The following is a 23,864-nucleotide window of genomic DNA, read 5'->3' as shown; positions in this document are numbered from 1 at the left end:
GGTTGCGGGAACTGTGCGATGGCAGCAGTCTTTTGCAGGTCTGGACGGACACCAGATTGGCTGATTACGTGGCCTAGGAACAGAAGCTCATCGTAAGCGAAGTGGCAGTTTTCCGGCTTCAGAGTAAGCCCTGACGACTTGATGGCCTCTAGTACTGTCGCAAGCCGCTTGAGGTGATCGTCGAAATTTTCGGCGAAGACGACGACGTCATTCAAGTAAACGAGACAGGTCTGCCACTTCAATCCTGCTAACACCGTGTCCATGACACGCTGGAGCGTTGCAGGCGCCGAGCACAGTCCGAATGGCATAACCTTGAACTCGTAGAGGCCGTCTGGGGTGATGAAGGCCATCTTTTCGCGATCTCTTTCGTCGACTTCTATTTGCCAATAGCCAGACTTGAGGTCCATCGACGAGAAGTATTTAGCGTTGCAGAGCCGATCCAATGCGTCGTCTATTCGTGGGAGGGGGTATACGTCCTTCTTCGTGACCTTGTTCAGACGACGATAATCGACGCGGAAACGTAGGGTTCCGTTCTTGTCCTTTACCAGGACAACAGGGGATGCCCACGGGCTTTTCGACGGCTGGATGATGTCGTTGCGCAGCATTTCGTCGACTTCTTCTCTCATAGCTGCACGTTCTCGCGGCGAAAGTCGGTAAGGGCTCTGGCGGAGTGGTCGAGCGCACTCCTCGGTGATTATGCGATGCTTGGCGACTGGTGTTTGCCGAATCCTCGATGACGTCAAAATGCAGGCTTTGTATCGTCTGAGCTAACTTCTGAGCTGCTGTTGCTTAATCACGGTGAGACTTAGATTATGTCATAGTCTGGTTCGGGAACCATCGTCGGGGTAGATGCGGCGGAACCCAAGAGGACAAACGCATCACTGGTTTCCAGAATTTCCTAGATGTACGCGATCGTCGTGCCTTTGTTGATGTGCTTGAACTCCTGGCTGAAGTTTGTCAGCAACAATTCAGTTTTCCCTCCTTGCAGTCGAGCGATCCCTCTTGTGACGCAAATTTCACGGTCTAGCAGTAGACTTTGGTCGCCTTCGTTGACGCCTTTTACGTCAGCGGGTGTTTCGTTGCCGACCGAAATAACAATGCTGGAGCGAGGAGGGATGCTCACTTGATCTTCGAGCACACTCAAGGCGTGGTGAATACGAGGGCTCTCCGGCAGTATCGCTTTATCTTCCGACAGCGTTATTGACTTCGACTTCAGGTCGATGATTGCGCCGTGTAGGTTCAGGAAGTCCATACCGAGAATGACGTCTCGGGAACACTGTTGGAGGATAACGAAGGTGGCAGGGTAAGTCCTGTCATGAATGGTTATTCTTGCCGTGCAGATTCCAGTCGGTGTGATGAGGTGTCCTCCAGCGGTTGGAATTTGAGGGCCTTCCCATGCAGTTTTAACTTTCTTCAACTGGGCGGCGATGTGTCCACTCATGACGGAGTAATCGGCCCCTGTGTCCACTAAGGCGGTAACTGCGTGGCCATCGAGAAGCACGTCGAGGTCGGTGGTTCTTTGTCTGGCGTTGCATTTAGGTCTCGGCATCGGATCACGGCTGCGTCGTGTTGAACTGAAGCTGGAACGTCGCGTCGTCAGGTCGTCTTTCGTCGTTGTATTCTTTGCTTTCAGACTTCGTCGGGACGGTGGCGTGTCGTTATGTCGTCGAGGTAGTTTCTTCGGTGTCTTCGTCGGCGGCGGAGCATCTTCGTCAGTTCGACGAACAGCAACCGCACCTCCATCGGTTGCTGCATTTAGTTTTCCGGATACGGGCTCGCTGACCGGCCCCGGGTTGGGCCAGTGTATGGTCGGCGCTGCGGCGACAGGTAGCGGCCTGGTGATGGCGAACGCGACGGTCGTCGAGAGCTCCACTGAGTAGCGGCGAGGTAGTCGGTGATATCCCGAGGGCGTTCACCTTGCTGCGGGCGCGGAGCGTTCACGGCGAAACCTCGCAGTCCCATCTCCCCGTATGGGTATCGTCGGTAGACGTGACCCGCTTCTCCGCAGCGGTAGCAGAGTGGGCGGTGGTCAGGAGCGCGCCAAACGCCTGTCTTCCTCGGGTAGCTGCGCTGGGCGACGGGTGGGCGTGCTGGCGGCGGCGGTCGACGGAATTGCGGAGTTACGGGGCCCTGGCGCGGTCGTGGAGGGGGACCCTGATGGCGGGCGACGGCGGCGAAGGTCATCGCTTGCGGCTGAGGCTGCGGCCATTCAGGGGCTACTCCGAGCTGCTCACGTACGGCGTCGGCAATCGAAGCCACTTGAGGCTGTGATGATGGGAACAGCTTCTGTAGCTCCTCCCGCACGACAGCTCGGATAGTCGAGCGTAGGTTGTCGGTGGCCAGTGACTGAACTCTGGCGTAGTTTTTCGAGTTCGTGCGGGGGTCGAATTGCCGGTTTCGCATCTCGAGTGTCTTCTCGATGCTGGTGGCCTCGCGAAGAAACTCGTCGATGGTCTTCGGTGGGCTTATATCATTCCGGCAAAAAGTTGTTCCTTCACTCCACGCATGAGTAGGCGGACTTCCTTCTCCTCGGGCATTTCAGGGTCGGCGTGGCGGAAGAGACGGCTCATTTCCTCCGTGAACATCGCGGTTGTCTCATTAGGTAGCTGCACCCGGGAATCTAATAGCGCTTGGGCTCGTTCTCGGCGCACGACGCTTGCAAATGTCTGCAGGAAGCCGCTACGGAAAAGTTCGCAGGTCGTTAAGGTGGCTTCTCGGTTCTCAAACCACGTCCCGGCTGCGTCTTCCAATGCGAAGAAGACATGTCGCAGTTTGTCGTCGCTGTTCCAGTTGTTAAAAGCAGCGACCCTCTCGTATGTCTCAAGCCAGCTTTCCGGGTCCTCGAAAGTTGAACCGCGGAACGTCGGAGGCTCCCTGGGCTGCTGCAGCACGACTAGGGACGCTGGGGCTGCCAGTGGGGTGGACTTGGTGGCGATCTTTCTAGTCGTCTCAGGCGAAAGTCCGTGCTCAGGGGCCAGTCCTTCCAGCCTGCGGCTACCTCGCTGGTTCTTGGCGACGTTGGTGTCTTACGCGTGAGGACCGCGTGCCTTCCACAAAGTTCTACATCATTCGCGCCAGGTGATGAAATTAGATAACATAAGGTTCGGCAACAACAGACAGCGGATAGATAACTTTCCAGAAACTTCGGATACATGCAGGCGCGTCCCACGCTGTGCGATTACATTTGTTAGGCGGCGAAACGTGGTTGCCCGATACAGATAAGTACACGTGTCAATATGCTGGTTCGATACATACGCTCTTCACAGAGCGGAGTAGAGCTCAATAAGTACAGGGTTTTTGTATTTACAGGGTGGCTTCAGGGCTTTTACGACGCTAGAGAGTCTGTAAATATGACTATTTTCTAAGTTTTGATTTCATCATATGCTTCACAGCGGGCAATAGTGAATGGGCTTCTGCCATAAATATACCTGTTTCCGGTTGCAGTGCGCCGGATTTGGAGAAAGATGGGCTTATGGCTGCGTATGAAACCCCTGCATCTGACTTGGGAGCGTTAGTGTAAAACTCAGTGCAAGAGTACTTATACTAGAATTCGAAAAAAATGCATTTTGATATGTGCCCCTGGCGCATGTTTCGTGACATCTACAAACGACATATCGCAGTCTACGAGTTGCCACTGCCATGGTGGTAACCGTTTCACTTGAGTCATAGGACAATGTTCAAGAAGTGGAACACCCATTTCCTCAATGAGGTTCCTCTCACGCAAAGCAAACGGCTTCCTCAATGTAGGTCGGTTATGGAAGAGCGTAGTAGCGGCGATATCGTTTATGCTTGAGAAACAGGGATGTTGAATGTTCGCTTGTACTCTCAGGAAATATGTAAAACTGCTATATCACCACGGCAGATGTAGTGACCACTGATTTGACTACGTAGAGGCTCTGGATTGGACATGATTATGCCCCGAATTAGGAGGATCGCAGCAAGCGTCGAGAGCGCAGGAGAGTGCGGTAACTGGGGCTCTCCTCGTTTCGAAAAAGTTTGCCTCATCCCGTAATCCGACGCCGAACAGTCGGATGCCGTGACGTCCTTGTTGGGCCGCGCGTGAAACTAAACCGTGCAGAGGCAGCCGCTTGGCGCCAAATCCAAACCAATACGTTTGCTAGCCTTGCTCTCCACCACACTTTTACCATACCTAGTATCCCGACAAATGTCCTTTCTGTGGAGGACACCCAGACCTCTAGGAGTCTACGTTGCAATGCTCCAAACCGCCCGGCCTACAATAGCCAACGCGTACCCATCCCAGTGGGAAGCCACTACTTCCAGCGCAGCCTTAAGCGACCAGCTGTACCTGACTGACCGGGCCATCCAGATAGCAGCAGCAAATGGGGCTCTGGAATGAGGGCTCCATCCTGTGGGGCTTCATTAAGAAATAAATTTAGTTTTCTACTACTAGTGTTGTTGGACCGGACTGGCGGGCGGCAGCAGCAGCCTTAGACCGAGGGGTTCCCCACTGGCGTGACACAAAAGCGAGCAGAAGCCGGAACTTTTGACGTTCAGTATTGTATCTTTTCTGTCAAATTAACTTTTATCCCCCTCCTCATCTACGCAGTACACAAGCTGCCCGTGTTTTCTTTTTTTTTTGGCGTGGTTTGTTGCCGCTGGTACTGAAAATAAACGCCGAAACCACAATGGCTCGCCCCAAGAAGAGAGTCCGGCGCGAAGAACTCCGCCGTGGAGCCGTCGTGGCGAATCCTCGCGCGGCAGACTCTCCCGACCTGCGGGTCGGGCGCTTATATACTGCAATGTGGATAGATACCGCCACAATGTCATACAGGCAAGATGGGCGACGCTCGGGAAGAGCCCAAGCGATCTGCTGTGCGTTGAGAAGCACCGAGTGTGGTGAAAAGGTGCATGAAAAAATCTAAACCACTTTCGTAAAGCAACATGGTTGAACGCAAAGCATTCCCCCAATGCAAACTGAATCTAAGTCCAAAGCCAATGACCACGCAACGAGCCCAAGAAACGCTGAGCGACCCGGTGATATGCATATGCGACTTGATTGCTTGTTGAGGATTGTATTTTTATAACGTTGAAGTTGAATGAAGAGACATTTTGTTAAGTTCCATAACCTTTATTTCAGATCAGGTAGGCGTTGATTACACGCACGCACTCTCACGGAAGACTCTACACTTGTACAGTATTGCCTTGTGATCGCTGTGGTGCATATAGGATCTGCCATCTTAACGTTACACAGCCCGCTGGCAAACGTGAGATGAACGCATAACCGGTGTTGCGTCGTGGGCCTCTCTAGCGTCTTCAGTATCAACGAGTAACGACATAACACGAAACTCCCAATTCATTGCCGTGCTCTTTCGCCACATCGACGTTAGAGCCACCGCACACGAGGATCGGCGTGCTATGTGGCCTTAAGGTCTTCATCGTTTCTGCCAGGAACGCTTCCGCGTCACAACGAGGCGGGTTCGGTCTGATGCACACGCTCACGATGACGAGACCAGCAGGAATCTCGACTCCTCAAGCGTCTCCGACATGGCTTCTGCTTGCCGTTGCCGATACACGGGATCGTTCTTATACGGGCACGATCGTGCTCGTGGTTACGTTCGCGTACGGCTGACTCTTCTGTCGTGCGCAGCACCCCGGCCTACCAGTGGCGACGGCCAGGAATGCATTGAGGGATGGGCGTAATGCAATGCAGATAAATACAATTCATGTGGTTGGCGTGGCCTTCGATCATCTTGTTTTAAGAAAGGGACTTGGATTTTTTTTGAGATCCTAAGACAAGCCCGCATTCGCGCGCACTTGCTGTCTCCGATAAGCAGGAACGCTCATTTAACTGCTGCAGGGAAGGTGTCATGCCCAACAGACGCAACTTGCGCTACTCTTGCTAAGCTCGTCTCTTCGCACCGTTATCAGTCACTGATCCGCCAGCCCGCCAGTCGACGTTGGCTCGGTAGTGCGGAGGTGAACTATAGTTTCCTGCGCAAATATGTGATTGGCTTTCTTGCAAAGCGTATTCGGTGCTCACTGACGAATCAGTGAGACAAAAAAAGCTTCGCTTTAAAGCGAGAAGGTATAAGAACCCGCATCAAATCTCAGTAGCAGTAAACTACAATAAACAAACCAATTCATTCAGCTTTACAAGATGTCCGTAACGTGGTGTCACTTAAGTGCCACTTCAGTGGGTGGCATAGGCTACAATCGGCCGTAAGTCACTATGGTTGCCAGGAATGAAATGTATTGTGAAGTACACACAGAAACTTGGACGAGACGCTACATGCTAATTGTGTACTAGCTGTCAGCGCGCACACTCGACCGAACACGAAAAAAAAAGGCAAACAAGGACAAAGGCGCCATCTTGAGGAGAGCACATTTGCTTACGAAATTTTCCCTTTCGAGTGCACAATTAATGTAGAGACAAATTTTTCACCTGTGTTGCCGCAGCAGCAGATGGATGAGCAGCGAGGCGCTAAGCATGTCACGGGGTTCCACGTTGTTCTCAGGCCACTCGTAGCCCTGGAGCGTGAGCTCGCCCCACTTGTTCTCGCGCAGCTCGATGTAGTCTCGGCAGAGAATGCGGTTCCACAGGTCCAGGTCGGACATGATCCAACAGCGCTTTTTGTCTTGTTCCCACGTGCAGGAACGCTCGAAGCCGACATCGCTGCGACCGCCACTGCGTTCACCACCGCCTGCGGCGTCATCGCTATCGCCACCCCCACGGCCAGCTGGAAGCATCGCAGCACCGGTGATCAAGACTTCGGACGCAACACGCAGGGTGCCACATTTTCCATGGCTAAAAAATAATCGGAACTAGAGGAAGACGTGAACAAAAGCACGTTGTTGGCTATTCTGTCAAGCGAGCGAGTTTAGAACGACAGAAAGCTGAGCTAGTTGGTAAGGATTCATTATGCAAATAAAAAGAAAGAGGTGAGGCGTGCGGACGGGACAGAAGAGAAGAGTTTTGTCCACTTGTGTCCTGTCTGCACGCCTTACCTCTTTTTTTTTATTTGCATAACAAGTGAGTTTTGTTTTTGTACTCCATCTGATTTATTATTCAACCATGATTAACAAACTTCGCAGGTTACCTTCTAGGCAAAACGTCCAGTGGAAAACTTAGAGAGATTAGGAAACGTCACAATCAGCAGCTTGTAAGTTTCCGCGTAATAGGTAATATTTTTCTTATCTGCAACCTTCTGAAAACCCCAGAAATATGAAGGAAGAACAGGCGACACCCCCGCTTTCGCGGGGCGACTGCGATGTTCTCAAGGGTACCAAGTATGAACGAGCATCGCACTTAACCTGGTCTGCGCCCTCTCCACAAATGAAAGGGCAGGGAAAGGGCAGTCCGCTTATTATGATCGTGAACAAATGACGCGGCCACCACCAAAGCGAGCCGGTAAGGATTCAGATATATTGTTTGATACTACTTCGTATTTCGCACTTTAGGAAATACTTCAAGACGACTGGTGACGATTCCACGACAATGAACACACTGCATGGTAAGATTTTACGTACAGATTCGCATTCACACGCATTTTTGCTGTCGGCCTTTCTGCTCGTCTGGCTGGGTCTCTAACAAATTGCCCATCAACATAGGTCACTGGGTGGCTCATGGTCGAATGAGTAGAGCATGGGACTGCTATGTCTAGGGGACCGGGCTTGAAACCAACCATTGCACCAGCGGGGGCCACCGGGCATGTGCCGCTTTTCAACGAACTTCTAACGCCAACTGTATCTCTTAGAGTATTTGTTCCACAGTATATGTGCCGATTCGAATAGCAAGAATGATTGTTTAGGATCGCTTTAATGCTGTGCAGAAGTTAACAGGTGTGGTAATCTTGTTCAAATATATACACATACATATATATACACATATACAAATATACATATATATACATACATATACATACACATACATATACACATACATACATACCCACATACATACATACATACACGTACGTCACTCGCGCAATTCGCGGCGGCACGGCTTGATGGATCCGCGCGTCGTGCAAAATGAGCGAGATGAACCAGCCTGGATAGACAGCTCGCACATCGCGCGTCTTTGCGGTGGCAATGCGGTGTATCACCAGGTTGCGTCGACGCTAAATGCAGTATTGTTGGCAATCATCGTGAAACGAATTCGTCCGGAATTCCTATAGCGGACGAATCCCTATACCTATACCGCGATTTACTATACGAATTCCTATACCGCGATTAACCTATATTGGGGACAAAAAAGACGTGATGAGCACAAAAAAGTAAAAAAATAGTCCTCACAAGTCAAAAGTTAAAGTGACGCTTACCGCTATCATAAATCCTAACAAGACGTTTCGGCACCCCCCCGGGAGACATGCTCTGTATGTTAGTTCTCAAGAAGCCTTACAAATTACGCCATACAACCGTATTGAAAGGCTGTTCGTCCATACTTTGCAGGCAAGTAACACTTCCTGGCGTTACCTATGACATTAAGTACAGCAAATGCTGATGTTATCGTTGCGTTTTTCACGCATGCTCTGTGCAACATTGCGAAGCTCTTTTATCGAAAAATTGTTTCCTGTGTGGCCCAGCCAGGCGCGGCTGCAGGTGTTTCAATTTGTCACAATTACATGCGCTCGGTATTTAAAGAAAATTTTAAAACCACGTAAGGAGTGGATAAGGAACGCAGCAATGATCACCGGCACGCCTTACAGCCTTTATGAAAGTCCTCTTACCTTATTTGTGTGAAATTAGCATACTTATGCCTGACGACGCCAAGTAGGGAACAGCTTCTGCAGTAGTTTAAATAAGAAACAGCGCGAGAGACAAACGAAGGAAGACTTACGTTAACATGAACTACCAACATGCTCAAGTATCTATCCTACTCAAGGTTTGCGTGACTGCCGCTATTTGAGTCTGCAGTTCGATGCTTCGTATTTTCACACAAAACAGCAGCGCACACTTTCTCGGAGGCAAGCTGTGTGACATTTAAAAACACGGCGAAAGTTCACCTCACTACCTAGGCTTTTACAGGCTCAAAACACGGCAGCTGGCTGTAGAAAATTGTACCACAAAGGTGCGAACTTGAACAGTTGTTTGCCCAAGTTGCCCTCTTTAGTAATACAATATTTTATTAACCACTGAATTGCGCTGATTTCAATTATACGTCCGTGTCACAGTCACACATGAATTCAATGTCTCCGACGAGCCGACTGCCAGACGAGCTGAGCATACACTGCAGTTTTAGTTCAAAATTTCACTTCGCAATTTTTAAACGTATGTATGATGTAGTCAATTCGGAGTTAATTTTCAATACGGCACCTTGAAAAACTGCTAAGGGCGACTTGGCTCTTTCCCGTGGGACCCGTGCTAAAATGTCATCGCGGGACACTCATTTTTACTAAAGTTGTTTCAGACGAGCCCGGAAAGGCCGCATGGCATCAGGTATAATGTGGCCGAAATAGTTACGGCGTACTTTGCAATATTAACTGAACTGTTGGCACTCTTGACGTGTTACGTTGTTGAGAAAACCATCGCGAGATGTCGCCCCCACCCCGTGTGGTTGCTTAGCGGTGGTGGTGTTGTGCTACTAAGCAAGAGGTCCCGGGATCAAATCCCTGCGGCAGTGGCTGCATTTCAATGGGGTCGAAATGCAAAAACGTCCGCGTCGCGTGCATTGGAGCTACGTTAAACATACCCAGGTGGTCTAAATTAATCGAGAGTCCCCAATACAGCGTGCCTCATAATGAAAAAGTTTTGGCACGCAAAATCTCAGAATTTGAGATCTCGTTCCCACCGCTGATTTTGGATACGTTATCCGGTATTTGGCTACGTCTATGCAGTATTACTAGCCCTCGAGAACGTCCATGTAACAGCAATTGAAGCAGAACGCACAATACAACACAAAAGTGGACTGATACACATTTTGTGTTCTGCGCCAAGTCTCTTCGGGCAATCATGATACCAACTTGTCCAGCTTTCAATTCCCCTATTACCTCCCTTATTAGGCGAAAATGTAAGTCCAAGAACGAAAGGGAGCTCCTTACCGGACCTGCCACCGCGTTTTTTGGAAGTACCGGATGAAGTCGACAACGATGAGGTTGATGCCGAAGAATGCTTGGGTTTCCTGGCGTCCAACGAACGGCGAAATTCCTTGAATATAGCGGTCACATCGTTAATGCTCGGCGTGGTGATTGTGCATAGGCTCTGAAGCAAGGTCATGTAGTTCGGAGTGAGGATGCTGACATCTGCGTCTGTCGTACATAATGTTGCCATGCCTGTGGGGTCAATGAAAAGAACAGCATCAGGACCTCATCAACTGGCGTAAAAGGACCCCGTTCTAGAATAACAAAAGTGCACGCATGAAAACAATATTTGGTCATTAAAATGAAACTGAAGTGCCTTTGAAATTGGGTGATTTTGGGTGTAATACGCTTACAGTGTTACTAAAATCTCAAAATATTTTCTCGATTGTGCCTGTCGTGGGTGGCAATAGGCGATATGCGAACCTTCTGTAGGAAGGTTTTCCCACAGAGCTAACTTTTCCCTAGCCTAGTTGGCGGCGTTCCTGCTAGTAGCGGTGTTAAATTGAGACATGAGTTTGGAGCCTCGCACGGCATGCGGAACTAATGATGGCAGGAGGGATGTCACCGACTCGAATGTTGATACTTCAACAGCGATTCTAGCACGGAGTCCGCTACCTTGGTTGCGTCGAGCAAGGTGTGGGGCGAAGCATATTGCTCGTGTGTATAAAATAAGCGCGACTGCGATATAGCTCAAATGTAATGGTGTCTGTGGCAGACCGGTGAAGCCCACGCTCGGGTTGCGGTTTGTAATTACATTTGATCGCGGTGACGGCATGATAGCACAAACTTACCGTGTAGGGTTACTCGGACAGTGCTTGCGCGCTCTCGCTGCCTCTACAATCGGAATGCACAGTGCCAGGTAGGCACAGCTCGAATTACATGACAGTTGACTGACATGGCAAGAGTGTGGCACAGCGACATTGTTACCGGCACTAGTAATCTTTGCCGGCTTTGCAAGTTCTAAATAGAGGAGCCCTGGACGCCCTGCAACGACTTTGAGCACTCTGGGGCTGGAAAACAGGTCAATTTTTGGAAAGAAATTATAGAGCATAACCACCACCGGGGGTTCGGCGTCAGATTAGTGACTATACCTATTGCACGATTCGACGTGCGAGCGTAGTGGACGACGATTTGTAATCGGCAGACAACGGTCGCCAAATGCACAGCTGTGTTCATTGTTAATACATAGCTTTCACCACAATCACATACGTAAAAAAACAACATAAGACGACATGTCGGGCGTCTTAAACAATACGAGTCACTTCACTGGCGGGCACAGCGCGCCCTGCTTTACTTCACCTTGAACAGGATTGGCAGCGGTTACAACTTAGAATAAAAGGAACAGTTCGACACCATTTTACTGTACCATGCATTATCAAGTGTGAAAAGAAGCTGGCTTTCGCGACGACTGCGCTCACGAACATGGGCCCATCGAACAAGCGGGCGGCTGTCGTCCGCCAGTTAGTAGTGCGGCAACTGCTTTAGTCGCAGAGATACCGATCGAACCCATTCACTATCCTTCAGGGAAATGCTGCTGTTTTGTGATGAAACAGCCTTTCTTCAGTTGCCCCCCCCCCCACTAAATGGCTAGGCATCATGCGCCGAAATATGTGAACCGGTTCATTTAACATGTCTAAACCTATTACAGCACCGAAAAAGTGGTACCGCGGTGTCAGAACACACTACAATAACTGAATGAGAAGAATTACAACGAAATAGTGACCTCGTGTGTGTTTTACTTGGAGTCAGAGCAAGATGTTGGAATCATGCTGTTTCGTTTGCAGGTGCCGCAAGATTGGAAGTCCATTATCATCATCATCAGCCTATTTTTATGTTCGCTGTAAGACCAAGGCATCTTCCTGCGATCTCCAATTACTCCTGCCCTGCGCGAACTGATTCGAACTTCTGTCTACAAATCTCGTTATTTCATCAACCCACCTAGTTCTCTGCCATCCACGACAGCGCTTGCTTTCTCTTGGCAACCGTTGTGTAACTCCAATGGTGCCCCAGTTATCCATCCTGCTCATCACGTGGCCTTCCAAGCTCCATCTGTTTCTCTTAATGCCAATTAGAATATCGGCTATCTCCATTTGCTCTCGGATCCATAACAATCTCTGATCGTCTTAACGTTACGCCTAGCATTTTTCGTTCCATCGCTCTTTGCAGGGTCCTCAACTTGGGCTCGAGCTTCTTTGTCAGTCTCCTAGTTTCTGCACCGTAGGTTAGTACCGGTAGAATGCATTGATTGTACACCTTTCTTCTCGGCGTATTAGTTCTGAGAAATCCCGCAAGGTGGAGAGAAGTAATTAATAAAGGGAAAATGAGGCGTCCCCCAATCGTAGCAATTGCTACAAAGGAAACCGATACGGGTTCCTCGAAAGAAAGAACTTCACAGTTGAAGAAAAGTACCTACAAAGGTTCTACAAAAATATCTACGAATATCTATGAATATCCAGAAATATCTACAAATATCTGCAAGTTCGCTTCAGACCAGAAAGAATCTTTCATTTCGTGTCAGGCTTTCTTTTCTCGAGGAACCCTTATGGGTTACCTCTGAAGGAATCGCTACGATTTGGTAAATTTCTCATTCTCCTTTAACTTTTCTCTCAGTCGGGATGTGGGAATGCCTGCCGTACGCGCTCCAACCCATTTTTATTCTGTACATTTCCTTCTCGTGATCAGGGTTCCCCGTGACTAATTGACCTAGGTAAACGTACTTCTTCACACACTCTAGAGGCTGACAGGAGATCCTGAACTCTTGATCGGCTACTGAACATGAACTTTGCCTTCTGCATATTAATCTTCGACCCCACTCCTACACTTCTGTGGTTAAGGCCCTCAATCATTTGTTGTAATTCGTCCCCAGTGTTGCTGAACAGGACAGTGTCATGTGCAAACCAAAGGTTGCCGAGATATTCACCATTGATCCTCAGTCCAAACCTTTCCCAGTTTGATAGCTAGGATACTTCCAAGCATGGAGTGAAAAGCATTGGAGAACCTGTGCCCCCTTGCCTGACCCCTTTCTTGATAGGCAACTCTATACTTTTCTTCTGGAGCATCAAGGTAGGTGTGGAATCTTTGTAGCTATTTCCCGAGATATTCACGTATGCGTCCTGTACTCCTTGACTACGTAATGCCCCATGACTGCGGGTATCACTACAGTATCAAATGCCTTTTCATAATATGTGAAAGCCATATTGAGAGGATGATTGTATTCTGTAGATTTCCCTATTACCTGATTGACGACGAGGTTGCGACCCATTGTCGAGTATCCCTTTCTGAAGCCGGCCTGTTCTTTAGGTTGACTGAAGTGAAACGCTGCCCTTATTCTATTGAAAATTACTTTGGTGGTGAATATTTTATACAATACTGAAAGCAAGTTAATGGGCGTATTATGTTTTGAATCCTTTAACGTCTCCCTTTTTTAAGGGCATCCCTCTCTTGTTCCCTCCGTCTTCCTTCCCCTAAAAATGGGGGGGGGTCCTTATTGAGCAGTAAAAAGATTTATTTGCATGACAAGAACTGGGCAGCCGGCAGACCATGATTCTAGTGATGAAAGGCAATGACCAAAAAATAGCGATGCAACTATTTCGGTAGCGACATGCTTCGAAATACAGAGCTTGGAGAGGCGTGTTTGTCCCTCGACCCGAGAATGTCTCCACCTAATAGGTTCATGGGGACGTCGCATGGGAAATGTCCTGAGAGCAGCCCAAATTTGTGCGCACCTTGTCTTTTTCCCTTCTTTTGGAAAGCAACCATATCCGACTGTAAGAACCTTTCTCATGAAACGCACACCCCCGAAAGCCGGACACCTGGCCCGCGGGAATGCTTCCGCCCGACTTACGAATTGGAAGGTGTCCGGTGGGGTGATGTAGCCATGTACCTCCCGCAGCCGAGCCGGGCGTCCAATACCATGGGCCACAGCTACAGTGTACAGTCGACAGTAAAATTTACAGACCACTTGAGCTCACACCCGACGACGTCTTAGTGCCAGCTGGCAGTGCGACACTTTCCGTGAAGAGCAGCAGAAGTACGGAAACGAATCCTCTTGTTCTCCTCGGCCACGTGAGGTTTTTCTACTTGCTCATTCTCATCCAAAGCGTGCAGTCGAGCGGCACGGAACGATATCCCCACAGTGGCACTCAGCTGGTATCAGCAATATCAAATAAGATGATACTGTTGTCGAGACAAGCGCGTCGCCAGAATTGCTGAAGAGCGCGTTGCGTGAGAAAAAAAGAAGTATAGTGTCGCGCAGAGCAAACGAAATTTAGCATGTCGGCGAACAGAAAAAGGGCAAGTTTGTCCCAGCGCTGCTTTTATCGGCTGCTGATGCGCAGCATTTGTCGCGCAGAGTTCAATTGGCACGCCTTCGCGTCGTTCGTAAATTTTTTTTTAGCAATCGACTGTACCTCACGTAACGGTTAAAAGTGGCAGAAAACGAGAGTTCAGTAGTCCGTTGCGAAGCTCACAATTAACCCATAAGCGTGAAAGCGCGACCGCCCTGTGAATATAACATGTGCCCCAGAAAGTAACTTAGTGTAAAGTATTTTTCTTTTCGGTACACTTCCTGGGAAACATACAGCGCAAGACAGCCGCATAACGATTCTGAGCAATTTCTAGGTATGCCTAACCCTTGCAGCTTGGTCTCGCACACATCTCATAAGATATCGTCTGTTACTTTACAATGTCAGTATTGTTCCACGTTGACTCCTTTCACGACATTGCGCGACTTTCTACACGATTCGTAAAATACACTCGCTAAGCTCCGGGACGCTTCCTTAAGTGATTGGCTGTAAAAGCCTACAAACTGAGCACTATCTGGGCTGGTCGCACATAACATGGTTCCTATGTTCTCCAAATGTAAACCGATTACCCTCGTTGGTTCTCACCGCTTAGTGAACAAAATTTGTAGGCATTCCGCATACCGCCTCTAAACAAGCAGATAACGCCATTTTTAAAGACTTTAATTGCGCCCGTAATTGACGATGATACCCCCTTGTCAGCAGTAACATTCAGAACTTCATATATGATATATTTTTTTTTTCAGGGTGCCGTGGTCAACTCGCACGAAATGCCGCGCTTTTGAAGCGCCCACGAGGCAGACACATGCCAAGAAAGTCACACTGACCCAAGTTATACGCTATGCGACAATCTTATGACATTATTTGACGTCTCCAGTTGCGCTCGAAGCGTTTCTCAAGAGGGCGTGCTTCTACCTAATTGGCTTTTCTCGGCTTCTCGACTTCGGTAAATGAAAGCCGCCATGTTGCCTGTCACGTAACCACACCACTACCCGTTCCTTTCCTTTTTGCGGCTGCCGCGAAAAATGGACCTTGGACACGTTAGAATGGCCGACGCCTGTTTCTGATGCCTTTCGGAAACTGTACGGTTCGCGCCATCCAGACTTTCCGCCCATGTTTTACATGGCATAGTGGTGACGCACTACCTTCGGCTAGACCACTTTACCCCATGCGCAGTTAAATGGAAAGGCACGAACATCACGTAGCCCGATGGGCGCAAACACTTACCGTTGCTGCTGAGCTCTGGCTAGCCGTGCTCGGATGTGGCTACTGGAGACGTTTGTTGCGTGGCCCTGTGCCGTCAACACCGAGCGAGGGCAGCTGTCACAAATCCTGGTTGTTGGCTTCAGAAAGTGGCTGATCCGGGGCTGTCGGTGCCACGTCTGACTTCAGCACTATTGCTTTTAACGCGCGAAGCGTCAACATCCACGTGACCAGACACGAAACCACGTTTTTAGGTGATACCGAATCGTACATGCGCAGCGGACGACGCAATGTTGTGATGCATCATGCTCGTCGCAGCTATGTGTAGTGATACGCACGAACTTCGAACGTATACATATAGCTATTCTACGGAGGCGGCAGATCTAAGCGCAGCGGTAGGACAGGATTGCGTCGTGGCGCTTGTGTAATATTTCTGATGCCAGGTGCGTTTCATTAATAGGCAAATGACAGATTCATGAGTGAGGCCATGAATCCGTGATCGATCGAATGTACGCATAGAGCCATGCAGTTCTCTTCGTCGCTGTCACATATCTTAAGGAAGCGCAGCAATATTTATTTGCCTCTTCCCCTAACCCTGGCAGTTTTGGCTGCTGTCTTGCACAACAGGCCTCCCCCTTTCGTAAACAGTGTGTCGTCACAGGCCATGAGCAAAGCGAAGTGCAAGCTATGTGCAACGAGCTGGTGGGTAAAACCATGGCAAAGCATGTCCCTCACGCCGTGGTTACAATGACATCTGCTGCAGCTGGTCGAGTTCCTCACTTGGCGGCACGTTTCTGCCCGTCGGTGGTGCGTGGACAAGCTGCTCGCCTGCAAAGAGAGAATTGCAAGAATTATCTGAAGTGTCAGCCGAATGCGTCAATTGGTGACATATGTACGGGGTGATCCTTAGTAAGCTTTAAGGAATATTAAAAAAAACGCTTCTGCCAGATGGCACAATTATTGTCCTTGAGCTTGATATGCAAAGAGACGGATATTACTAGCACGAGAAATGCAGACACATAATCAACTAATTAACGAAGATCCGTTAACTACCTTCCTAATTACTTCAAGGAACATATTACAATTTACGTATAAATACCTGCGCGCTTGCCTACATAAGCTTCAATTTTCTTGCCTACATAAGCTTCAAGGTATTATCTCCCAGTGCCAGGCACGACATACTTGGGCGTTCTAGTTGCTTTTGCTCTTGAATTCATAAAGGGGTGTTTTGATTGGAAAAGTAAGTGGAAAACTATGCATTGTGCGGGCGAGATTGATAGCGCATATCTCAAAGCTGGTGTCGCTGTAGAAATTCAGTCCAAGCTAATACGCCTTGAAAATTCACAGGCTACAATGAAGAAATGGGTCATATGTGCCATGAAGTAATTAATCAGCAATTGGTGAAGTTTTGTTAATTAGGGAAATTTAGGTTTTGATTTCTTGCGTAAGTTATGTCCGACTCTCCGAATAATCAAGCTCAAGGACTAGAATTAAGTTATGTGCAACAGGCTTTTAAGAAAAAAAGTTCTGTAAAGCTTAAAAATAATCACCCCGTATATTTACCTCGTGCACACGGCTGGACCATTTATATTATCGAGGCAATTAAGAGATACCGCTCGCTTACGGCGCGTGGCGTTGCCATGGAGGGACACTCTCGGACATTTAGTAGAGCTCTCTTAGCTTTGACGGTGTTGGCTACTGACATCTACGATCGCAAGGAAGAAGCTCGTTCACGATTTAATGGATGCGGATTGAGCATAATTGCGAGCAGCGCTCTATTCAATTAAGGCTCGGCCGCGATTGAAAGTGGCCGCGTGACAGGAGATCAAACAAAACGGCAGGAGATTTAAAAGCTTGCTCGCTAAAGTAGCAAACAGCTGTTCAGGTAAGTTACACTAGTCTAATAGATGACTAGTATAAGCACGGCAGCCTAGTGTTGCCTTTCATGACTCCGCAGACTTCAAAGGCCAAGTACTGCTCTGGTTTTCTTAACTGTTTTATTCACTGCCTTGTGCTTCGTTAGTCACCCTTTTAGCCGCCATTTCAATCTTCTTTCATAGATTGCATATACCGTGCAATATTTTTCTGGCCTTATATTTGCAACTTTATACTTCTCATTAGTTCTCTGCGTCCTGTGAAACTGTCACCCATTGTATAATGATGCATGAGCTGCTTTTTTGTATCCTTCATTTTTTTTACATGCCCCCCTCACACAATACTCCTATTTGGAGCCTGTGAGTATTTTGAATAAATAAATACGCCAAGGAGAGAGTGTCATGTGGCGGTTTTCGTCGAGTAAACACGCGTGTGACTACAGTTATTCCGGTGCTCGCCTTCTGCGTTCGCGTTATGAATTAACATGTCATCCAGCATTAGAGCAGACCCACACGGCTTAGGCGCCAATCGCTTATTTCGAGTTTGCGAAAAACGCGCAAGTCAACTGCGCTGTTTCTGTCGGCGTCTAACGACGGCCATTCCTTGCGGCGCATTGTCAGCACTCTTCTCCTCTCCTGAAAAAAAAATCTAATCGCACTGCCTCTTTACGTTCCCGCCGAATTTCCCCCGCAAAAAATAAAAAGAAACCCAATATAACCCAGAAAACCAGCAATACACGAATCTGTGAGTTCGTTCCAACGCGCGTGGCGCATTTCTTGCCCATCAAACGCTCCTGAATCTGAATACTGAAAGATTCCGTGGCCGAACCGTCGTGATGTAGACCGGAAGAGGTCACTTGGGAGGTAGCGGACATAGGTCAAATCGACGTGACCCGAGAAGGCAGACAGCAGTATAAGCGCGGACGTGGTCTATAACACATATGAGGCGCCATCTTCACGCAGTCGTTGTCATTCCATTGACTTCATTTCACTGCGATCACACCTTCTCAGCCGTCGTCGTTGTTTCTTTCCCATGCAGTCGATCGCCCTGCTATTGACGCTTTTTCATTTCTTTTACGTAACGCGTGTATGATAGGTTCTTGGGGCGAGTCGGTCTATTCTTTCTTTTCTGCCACGCTTCAATATCAGCGTGCCTCTACACAGAAAAGAAACGGGGCTGGTTATTGGCGAGAGGGTACAATGTGTGTTTTGCTGCTCAGGACGATATCGCGGACTCATATCGCGTCCGCATTTCGGTGGGGGCGCAATACAAGAACGCCCATGTCTCTTGCACTGGGAACACGTTAAAGATTCCCTAGTGGTCAAAATTACGGTGGAGTCCGCCCCTGCAGCAAGCCTCATAATCAGATCGCACTTTTAGCACGTAAAACCACAGAATTCAATTCAATTTATTCGCGAAGGAACTATTTCTTGAAAGGCGGAGGGATAAAGACAGGCACATATTTTTTTTTCTCTTTTAAAGCGTTCGCATTCTTAGGACACTTCTCGCACTTTCTGGGGGCTACCTATGTATGTATCTATGCATTTATCTTGTCGTTTTGCCGCCTACCTGGGTTACTAGGCAGTCCGCGGTCGAATTGTTAGAGTATTGGGCTGCCGTGCTGAGGTAACAGGGTTCGACGCCAGCCATCGGAGCCTATTTGGGTCAGTGAGTATGTGCCATTAGGCACATACACACCGCTGTTGAACGAACCTGTTTCACGCCGATATGGGTCACTGTAGATGCGGAACTACATACGTACATACATACATACATGCATACATACATACATACATACATACATACATACATACATACATACATACATACATACATACATACATACATACATACATACATACATACATACATACATACATACATACATACATACATACATACATACATACATACATACATACATACATACATAGACGCATACATGGCCTCCGGAAAGTGCGACAAGTATATTAAGAATGATAAAGGCATTAAAACGTGCCTAAAGCACTGTGGTTACAAGAGGTGTCACAGTATGGCTGCGCGATAATCCGTTAACGCTAAGATGTCTGCGGTCAAGGTAGAACTCTCTAATTACTACTGCTTGTCGCTGTCGTGTGCGCTTGACCTGACAATAGCTCCAATTTCTGCTGCATGACAGCTTCGTTTACGACGGCCAGGTTGGTGTTCGGCTGCTGAGCACGAGGTCGCGGGATTGAATCCTGGCCACGGCGGCCGCATTTCGATGGGGGCGAAATGCGAAAACACCCGTGTGCTTAGATTTAGGTGCACGTTAAAGAACCCCAGGTGGTCAAAATTTCCGGAGTCCTCCACTACGGCGTGTCTCATAATCAGAAAGTGGTTTTGGCACGTAAAACCCCAAATAATATTATTATTACGACGGCCAGGTGCTCAAGGCCCTGTGCGCGCGCAGTTAAGTTCTCCGCAAACTGATTTCTACAACGGACGAACACCTAAGCGAGAAAAGTTGTTCCAAGATTCCAAGAACTGGAAGGCAGGATAGAGTGCGGAGGAAGAGAAAATGTCGTGTCGCCCCATTTTACGGCCGGGCCGCCCCACCTACTTCACAAGCTATGTGTTGTTCCTATCGGCAATCGATTGCTCCGCACGAACATGCAAACCCTTCTCCACGCGATGCAGTGCCATAAATTAACCATAGAAATGTATCGAATGACATTGGCGAATTGATTATCGACGGGTAGCCAAAGTCAGGTGTACTATTAGCGGATTGTTTTAACAACTTCTTCACCGAACAAGCAACAGCAAAACATAACGCAGATGCGTGTTCACTTATTTCAAATAAAACAACCAGCTCAGTATTTCTTAGCCCAACAGATCCATCAGAAGTGTTTACCGTTCTAATGTCCTTAAGAAATAATTCCAGCTCTGATGTAGAAGGCCTCGCAATTAAACCAGTGAAGTTTGTTGCTGACTTTCTTGCATTACCTCTGTGTCATATTATTAACCTTTCACTAGAATCGTGTGTTTTCCCTGCAAGAATGAAACTGGCCAAGGTTACAGTCATTTTCAAGTCAGGCTCGAAAAACGTCATGAGTAATTATCGCCCCATCTCTATTCTGCCTCTTTTTTCGAAAGTGCTAGAAAAAATTCTGTTCAAACGTTTGCAGAACTTCTTTGATGCTAATCAGTTAAATCACACTCTCAGTTCGGCTCCCGTACAGGTTTTTCTACAGCATCAGCTTTATTAGTCCAAAAAGAAATTATTTTACAGAATATTGAAAACAATCTCTTAACACTAGGAATCTTTGTGGATTTCAGTAAGGCCTTCGATTGTCTAGACCATAATATTCTCTTAGATAAATTAAACAAGTAGGGCGTTAGGGGAAGGACGCTTCAAATTTTTAGTTCATATTTTAAAGACCGTGAACAAATAGTGAACATAGATGGTTTTCGTTCATCCAAACGTTATCTGAAATGCGGCGTCCCTCAGGGCAGCATATTAGGACCCTTTCTTTTCAATGTCTATATAAACGATGTGATAACGATTTCGACATAAGCTGATTTTGTAATTTATGCCGACGATGCTTCACTATTTATCTCTGATCTTTCTGCTACAGAAATAATTTCAAAAGCAAACAATACCCTAAAGAGCCTTTTAAATTGGTTTAAATTAAACAATCTCAAAATAAATACAGCTAAATCAAAAGCTGTTATTTTCCGCACTATGAATCGTCACATACGGACTAGCCTAACTATTAACCTTGGCAATAATATTATTCAGGTCGTAAGCCACCATAAAACACTGGGTGTTTTATTTGATGAGCACCTTCGATGGACTGAGCACACTAACTACGTATCCCTAAGTTTATCAAAGCTGTTGGAGCACTTTCCCGGCGTCGTGGCATTCTTCCAGGGCACATTAAAAAATAGATATATCTTTCATTATTTCAATCACACATTGCATATTGTCATCTTGTTTGGGACACGGCATCACCGACTAAGATGAATTGAATTGTGAGCGTGCAAAAGAAAGAGATTCATGTCATTGCCGACGAAGAGTGCTGCGCACACTCCAAACCGCTTTTTATTCGGTTAAAAATTCTGCCCATCAACGTGATGCTACCGCACATTATTGTTTCTTTATTCACCACTAAAACCACGTTTCATACTAACCCCCTTATCAGAATATCAGCGCTCAAGGAACGCGTACCGACAGCCAACACTCGACAATTAGAAAAGTGGTATCTTCCCAAAACTCGAATGAATTGCGGTCAACAAATGTTAAAGTATATAATACTCCACACCCTGAACGATAATACAAGCTTAATTGATGGCCCCGCAATAAATAAACGTGCTTTAATTGAATAGTTTTTAAACGGAATTACTTAATCGGCAACATATTTATATCATATAGTTTACATTCGGCGTTGTGCGTTCTTTTGTGTGGATTTGTTTGGAAGGATTTTGCAGGCATTGTCTAATTTCACATTTTTTTTTCTCGCTCTCCATTTTTGTAACAGTTCATGCTTCATAAGATATTTACTTGAATTTATACATGTGTGCACTTAAATGGTGAGTGTATATATGCCATGTGCGTGTGTATATGTGAATGTATAGGTAGGTGTGCATATATGTATATACAGGGGCGTATGCGCGCCACTTCTACGGATGTTTGCGTGTGTACGTGTGAATATAACATGTCAGCATGCAATACTGGTTTGTTATTGGTGTATGTATATGTAAATATTTTTTTTCTCGTTCTTCACAGCTTGGTGCGAACGGTTTCTTTCTTACTTTTTTTTGTTTCTCGAGTTGCTTATTTTTTTTTCTTGTACGGGTGTACGACATACACTGCTCTTCTGCCGCTGTTGCCACTGCCTGTAGGGCCCCATGCCTCGTCAAGCTGCTCAATGAGCAGCGTTTTCTCTGGGGTCCATTTTTTCTTTAGGAAAATAAAACTGATTCTGATTCTGAAAAATGCAACGCTTACCACTCAATAAATTGCGCCGCCACCGATGCCACCCAAGAAAGATCACATGCCTGCATAGCGATGATTGGCGGACGCGCAGTGATTGGCCAACGCCGATAGGCTGATCGCTAAAGCAACATCGAGCTGAAAGAATTTAAAGAAAGCCAGTGGTACAAAGCGAAAGGCAGGATAGGAAACAAAAGAAAGAAAAATACCTGTCTCTTCACTTCAACACCGCAGACGTCATACGCATCAAGCAGCAGTATGACATCGGTAGCCTAGAGGCTAAAAAAAATTTGCACCCTTTGGAGCTTATCCTTTGCCCAAACAGAAATGGTCATCTACCTTGCGTGCCTTCTTTTGCTTTGGCGACGTATTTCATGGCTCTACACTACACCCCCGTGGACGCCGTACACATAAGACAACAAGATGAGATCCTTAGCTTATAGTGTGGCCATATAAGCGGCTAAAAAAAATTGCTCGAAAACACAAGCTCTCACAACTTTTCACTTGCTTTTAATGTAGAAGTGTCACAGCAAACATGAGTACCAAGGTGTATCTTTCTCACATAACAACCTATCAGCACCTCGAAAATAATAAAAGGGCGCACCAAGGGTATTCTGCCAACTCGTGCGCCCATTTTCGAACATCGTGGTAAGAGTACGGCGAAGAATTGATGTTTCGATAAGCAATCCATCCAGGAGGTTGCAAAGAAAGCCCGCGAAACACAAATATGCGCCACGTGTGACTTTTCGAGGGCTTTCAGGGGATTCTTTCATGCTTAGAAGAGCTTTATCTTGCACGTATTGAGCAACAGAAAGCTCGATCGGCAATTTTTCATGATGTTCTTCAATTTTCTCATTTCCATTTTTGCTTTAAATATATTATGTAATTAAGTTTAAGTAATAGCTGATTATACAATTAAGCGACATACAATAAAGTAGTTTGACTTGCTCCAAGCGACGGCAGACAATATTAATTTGGTTCTGCCCAGCTACGCGGCAGTCACGTACACATAAATGTTGGCCCAAAATACGTGCGACACATGCTATACGTGTTGATGCAATCATATTTGCAGATAAATGTCACCGCAGAGAGAAAAGCACGGCCGCTACAAAAGGACGATCAAAAACGTAAGATAGAAAACGCAGAGCACATAAATATGACAATGACACTCGCAAGAAGTTGGATTAGTCTACACTACAAGAAAATGAGAAGGGCGGTGACGGTACACATACACCTATCCTGGCATGGTCATGGCCTGGACACTTCGCTCGCTGTCAGTTTCAAGAATCTTCAAACGATCACGCCGTCGTATCTACTGCTCGTCATATTGAGAACAATGCATGCTAATATGTCTAAAGGTTATAATATTAGAGTCAAATTAACACAGGCGATACAGTGTGATCGCCCACAGTCTCTAAAATTGCCTTGGTTCACCACGTTCAACCCTTAGTAGCGTCGCGATTGCAAAAGCACAAGGGCCGCCCATAGGAGTCC

General features: G+C 47.2%; 1 protein-coding gene across 1 annotated transcript in view; it reads right to left on the bottom strand.

Annotated features, from left to right (window-relative positions):
• Positions 1-15,652, bottom strand: part of LOC142558042 (uncharacterized) — a 32,704-nt gene extending 17,052 nt beyond the window's left edge. The window contains exons 1-3 of the mRNA XM_075670205.1: positions 15,566-15,652; positions 9,999-10,229; positions 6,404-6,698 (exon numbers count right to left, since the gene is read on the bottom strand). Coding sequence (XP_075526320.1) covers positions 6,404-6,698; positions 9,999-10,227 — 524 coding nt within the window. The 5' untranslated portion in view covers positions 10,228-10,229; positions 15,566-15,652. The remainder of the gene's footprint in view (positions 1-6,403; positions 6,699-9,998; positions 10,230-15,565) is intronic.
• Between the last annotated feature and the right edge of the window lie 8,212 nt (positions 15,653-23,864).

The sequence above is a fragment of the Dermacentor variabilis genome, chromosome 9, assembly GCF_050947875.1.
Source record: "Dermacentor variabilis isolate Ectoservices chromosome 9, ASM5094787v1, whole genome shotgun sequence".
Lineage (NCBI taxonomy): Eukaryota > Metazoa > Arthropoda > Arachnida > Ixodida > Ixodidae > Dermacentor > Dermacentor variabilis.
This window is presented reverse-complemented; position numbering and strand designations above follow the sequence as displayed.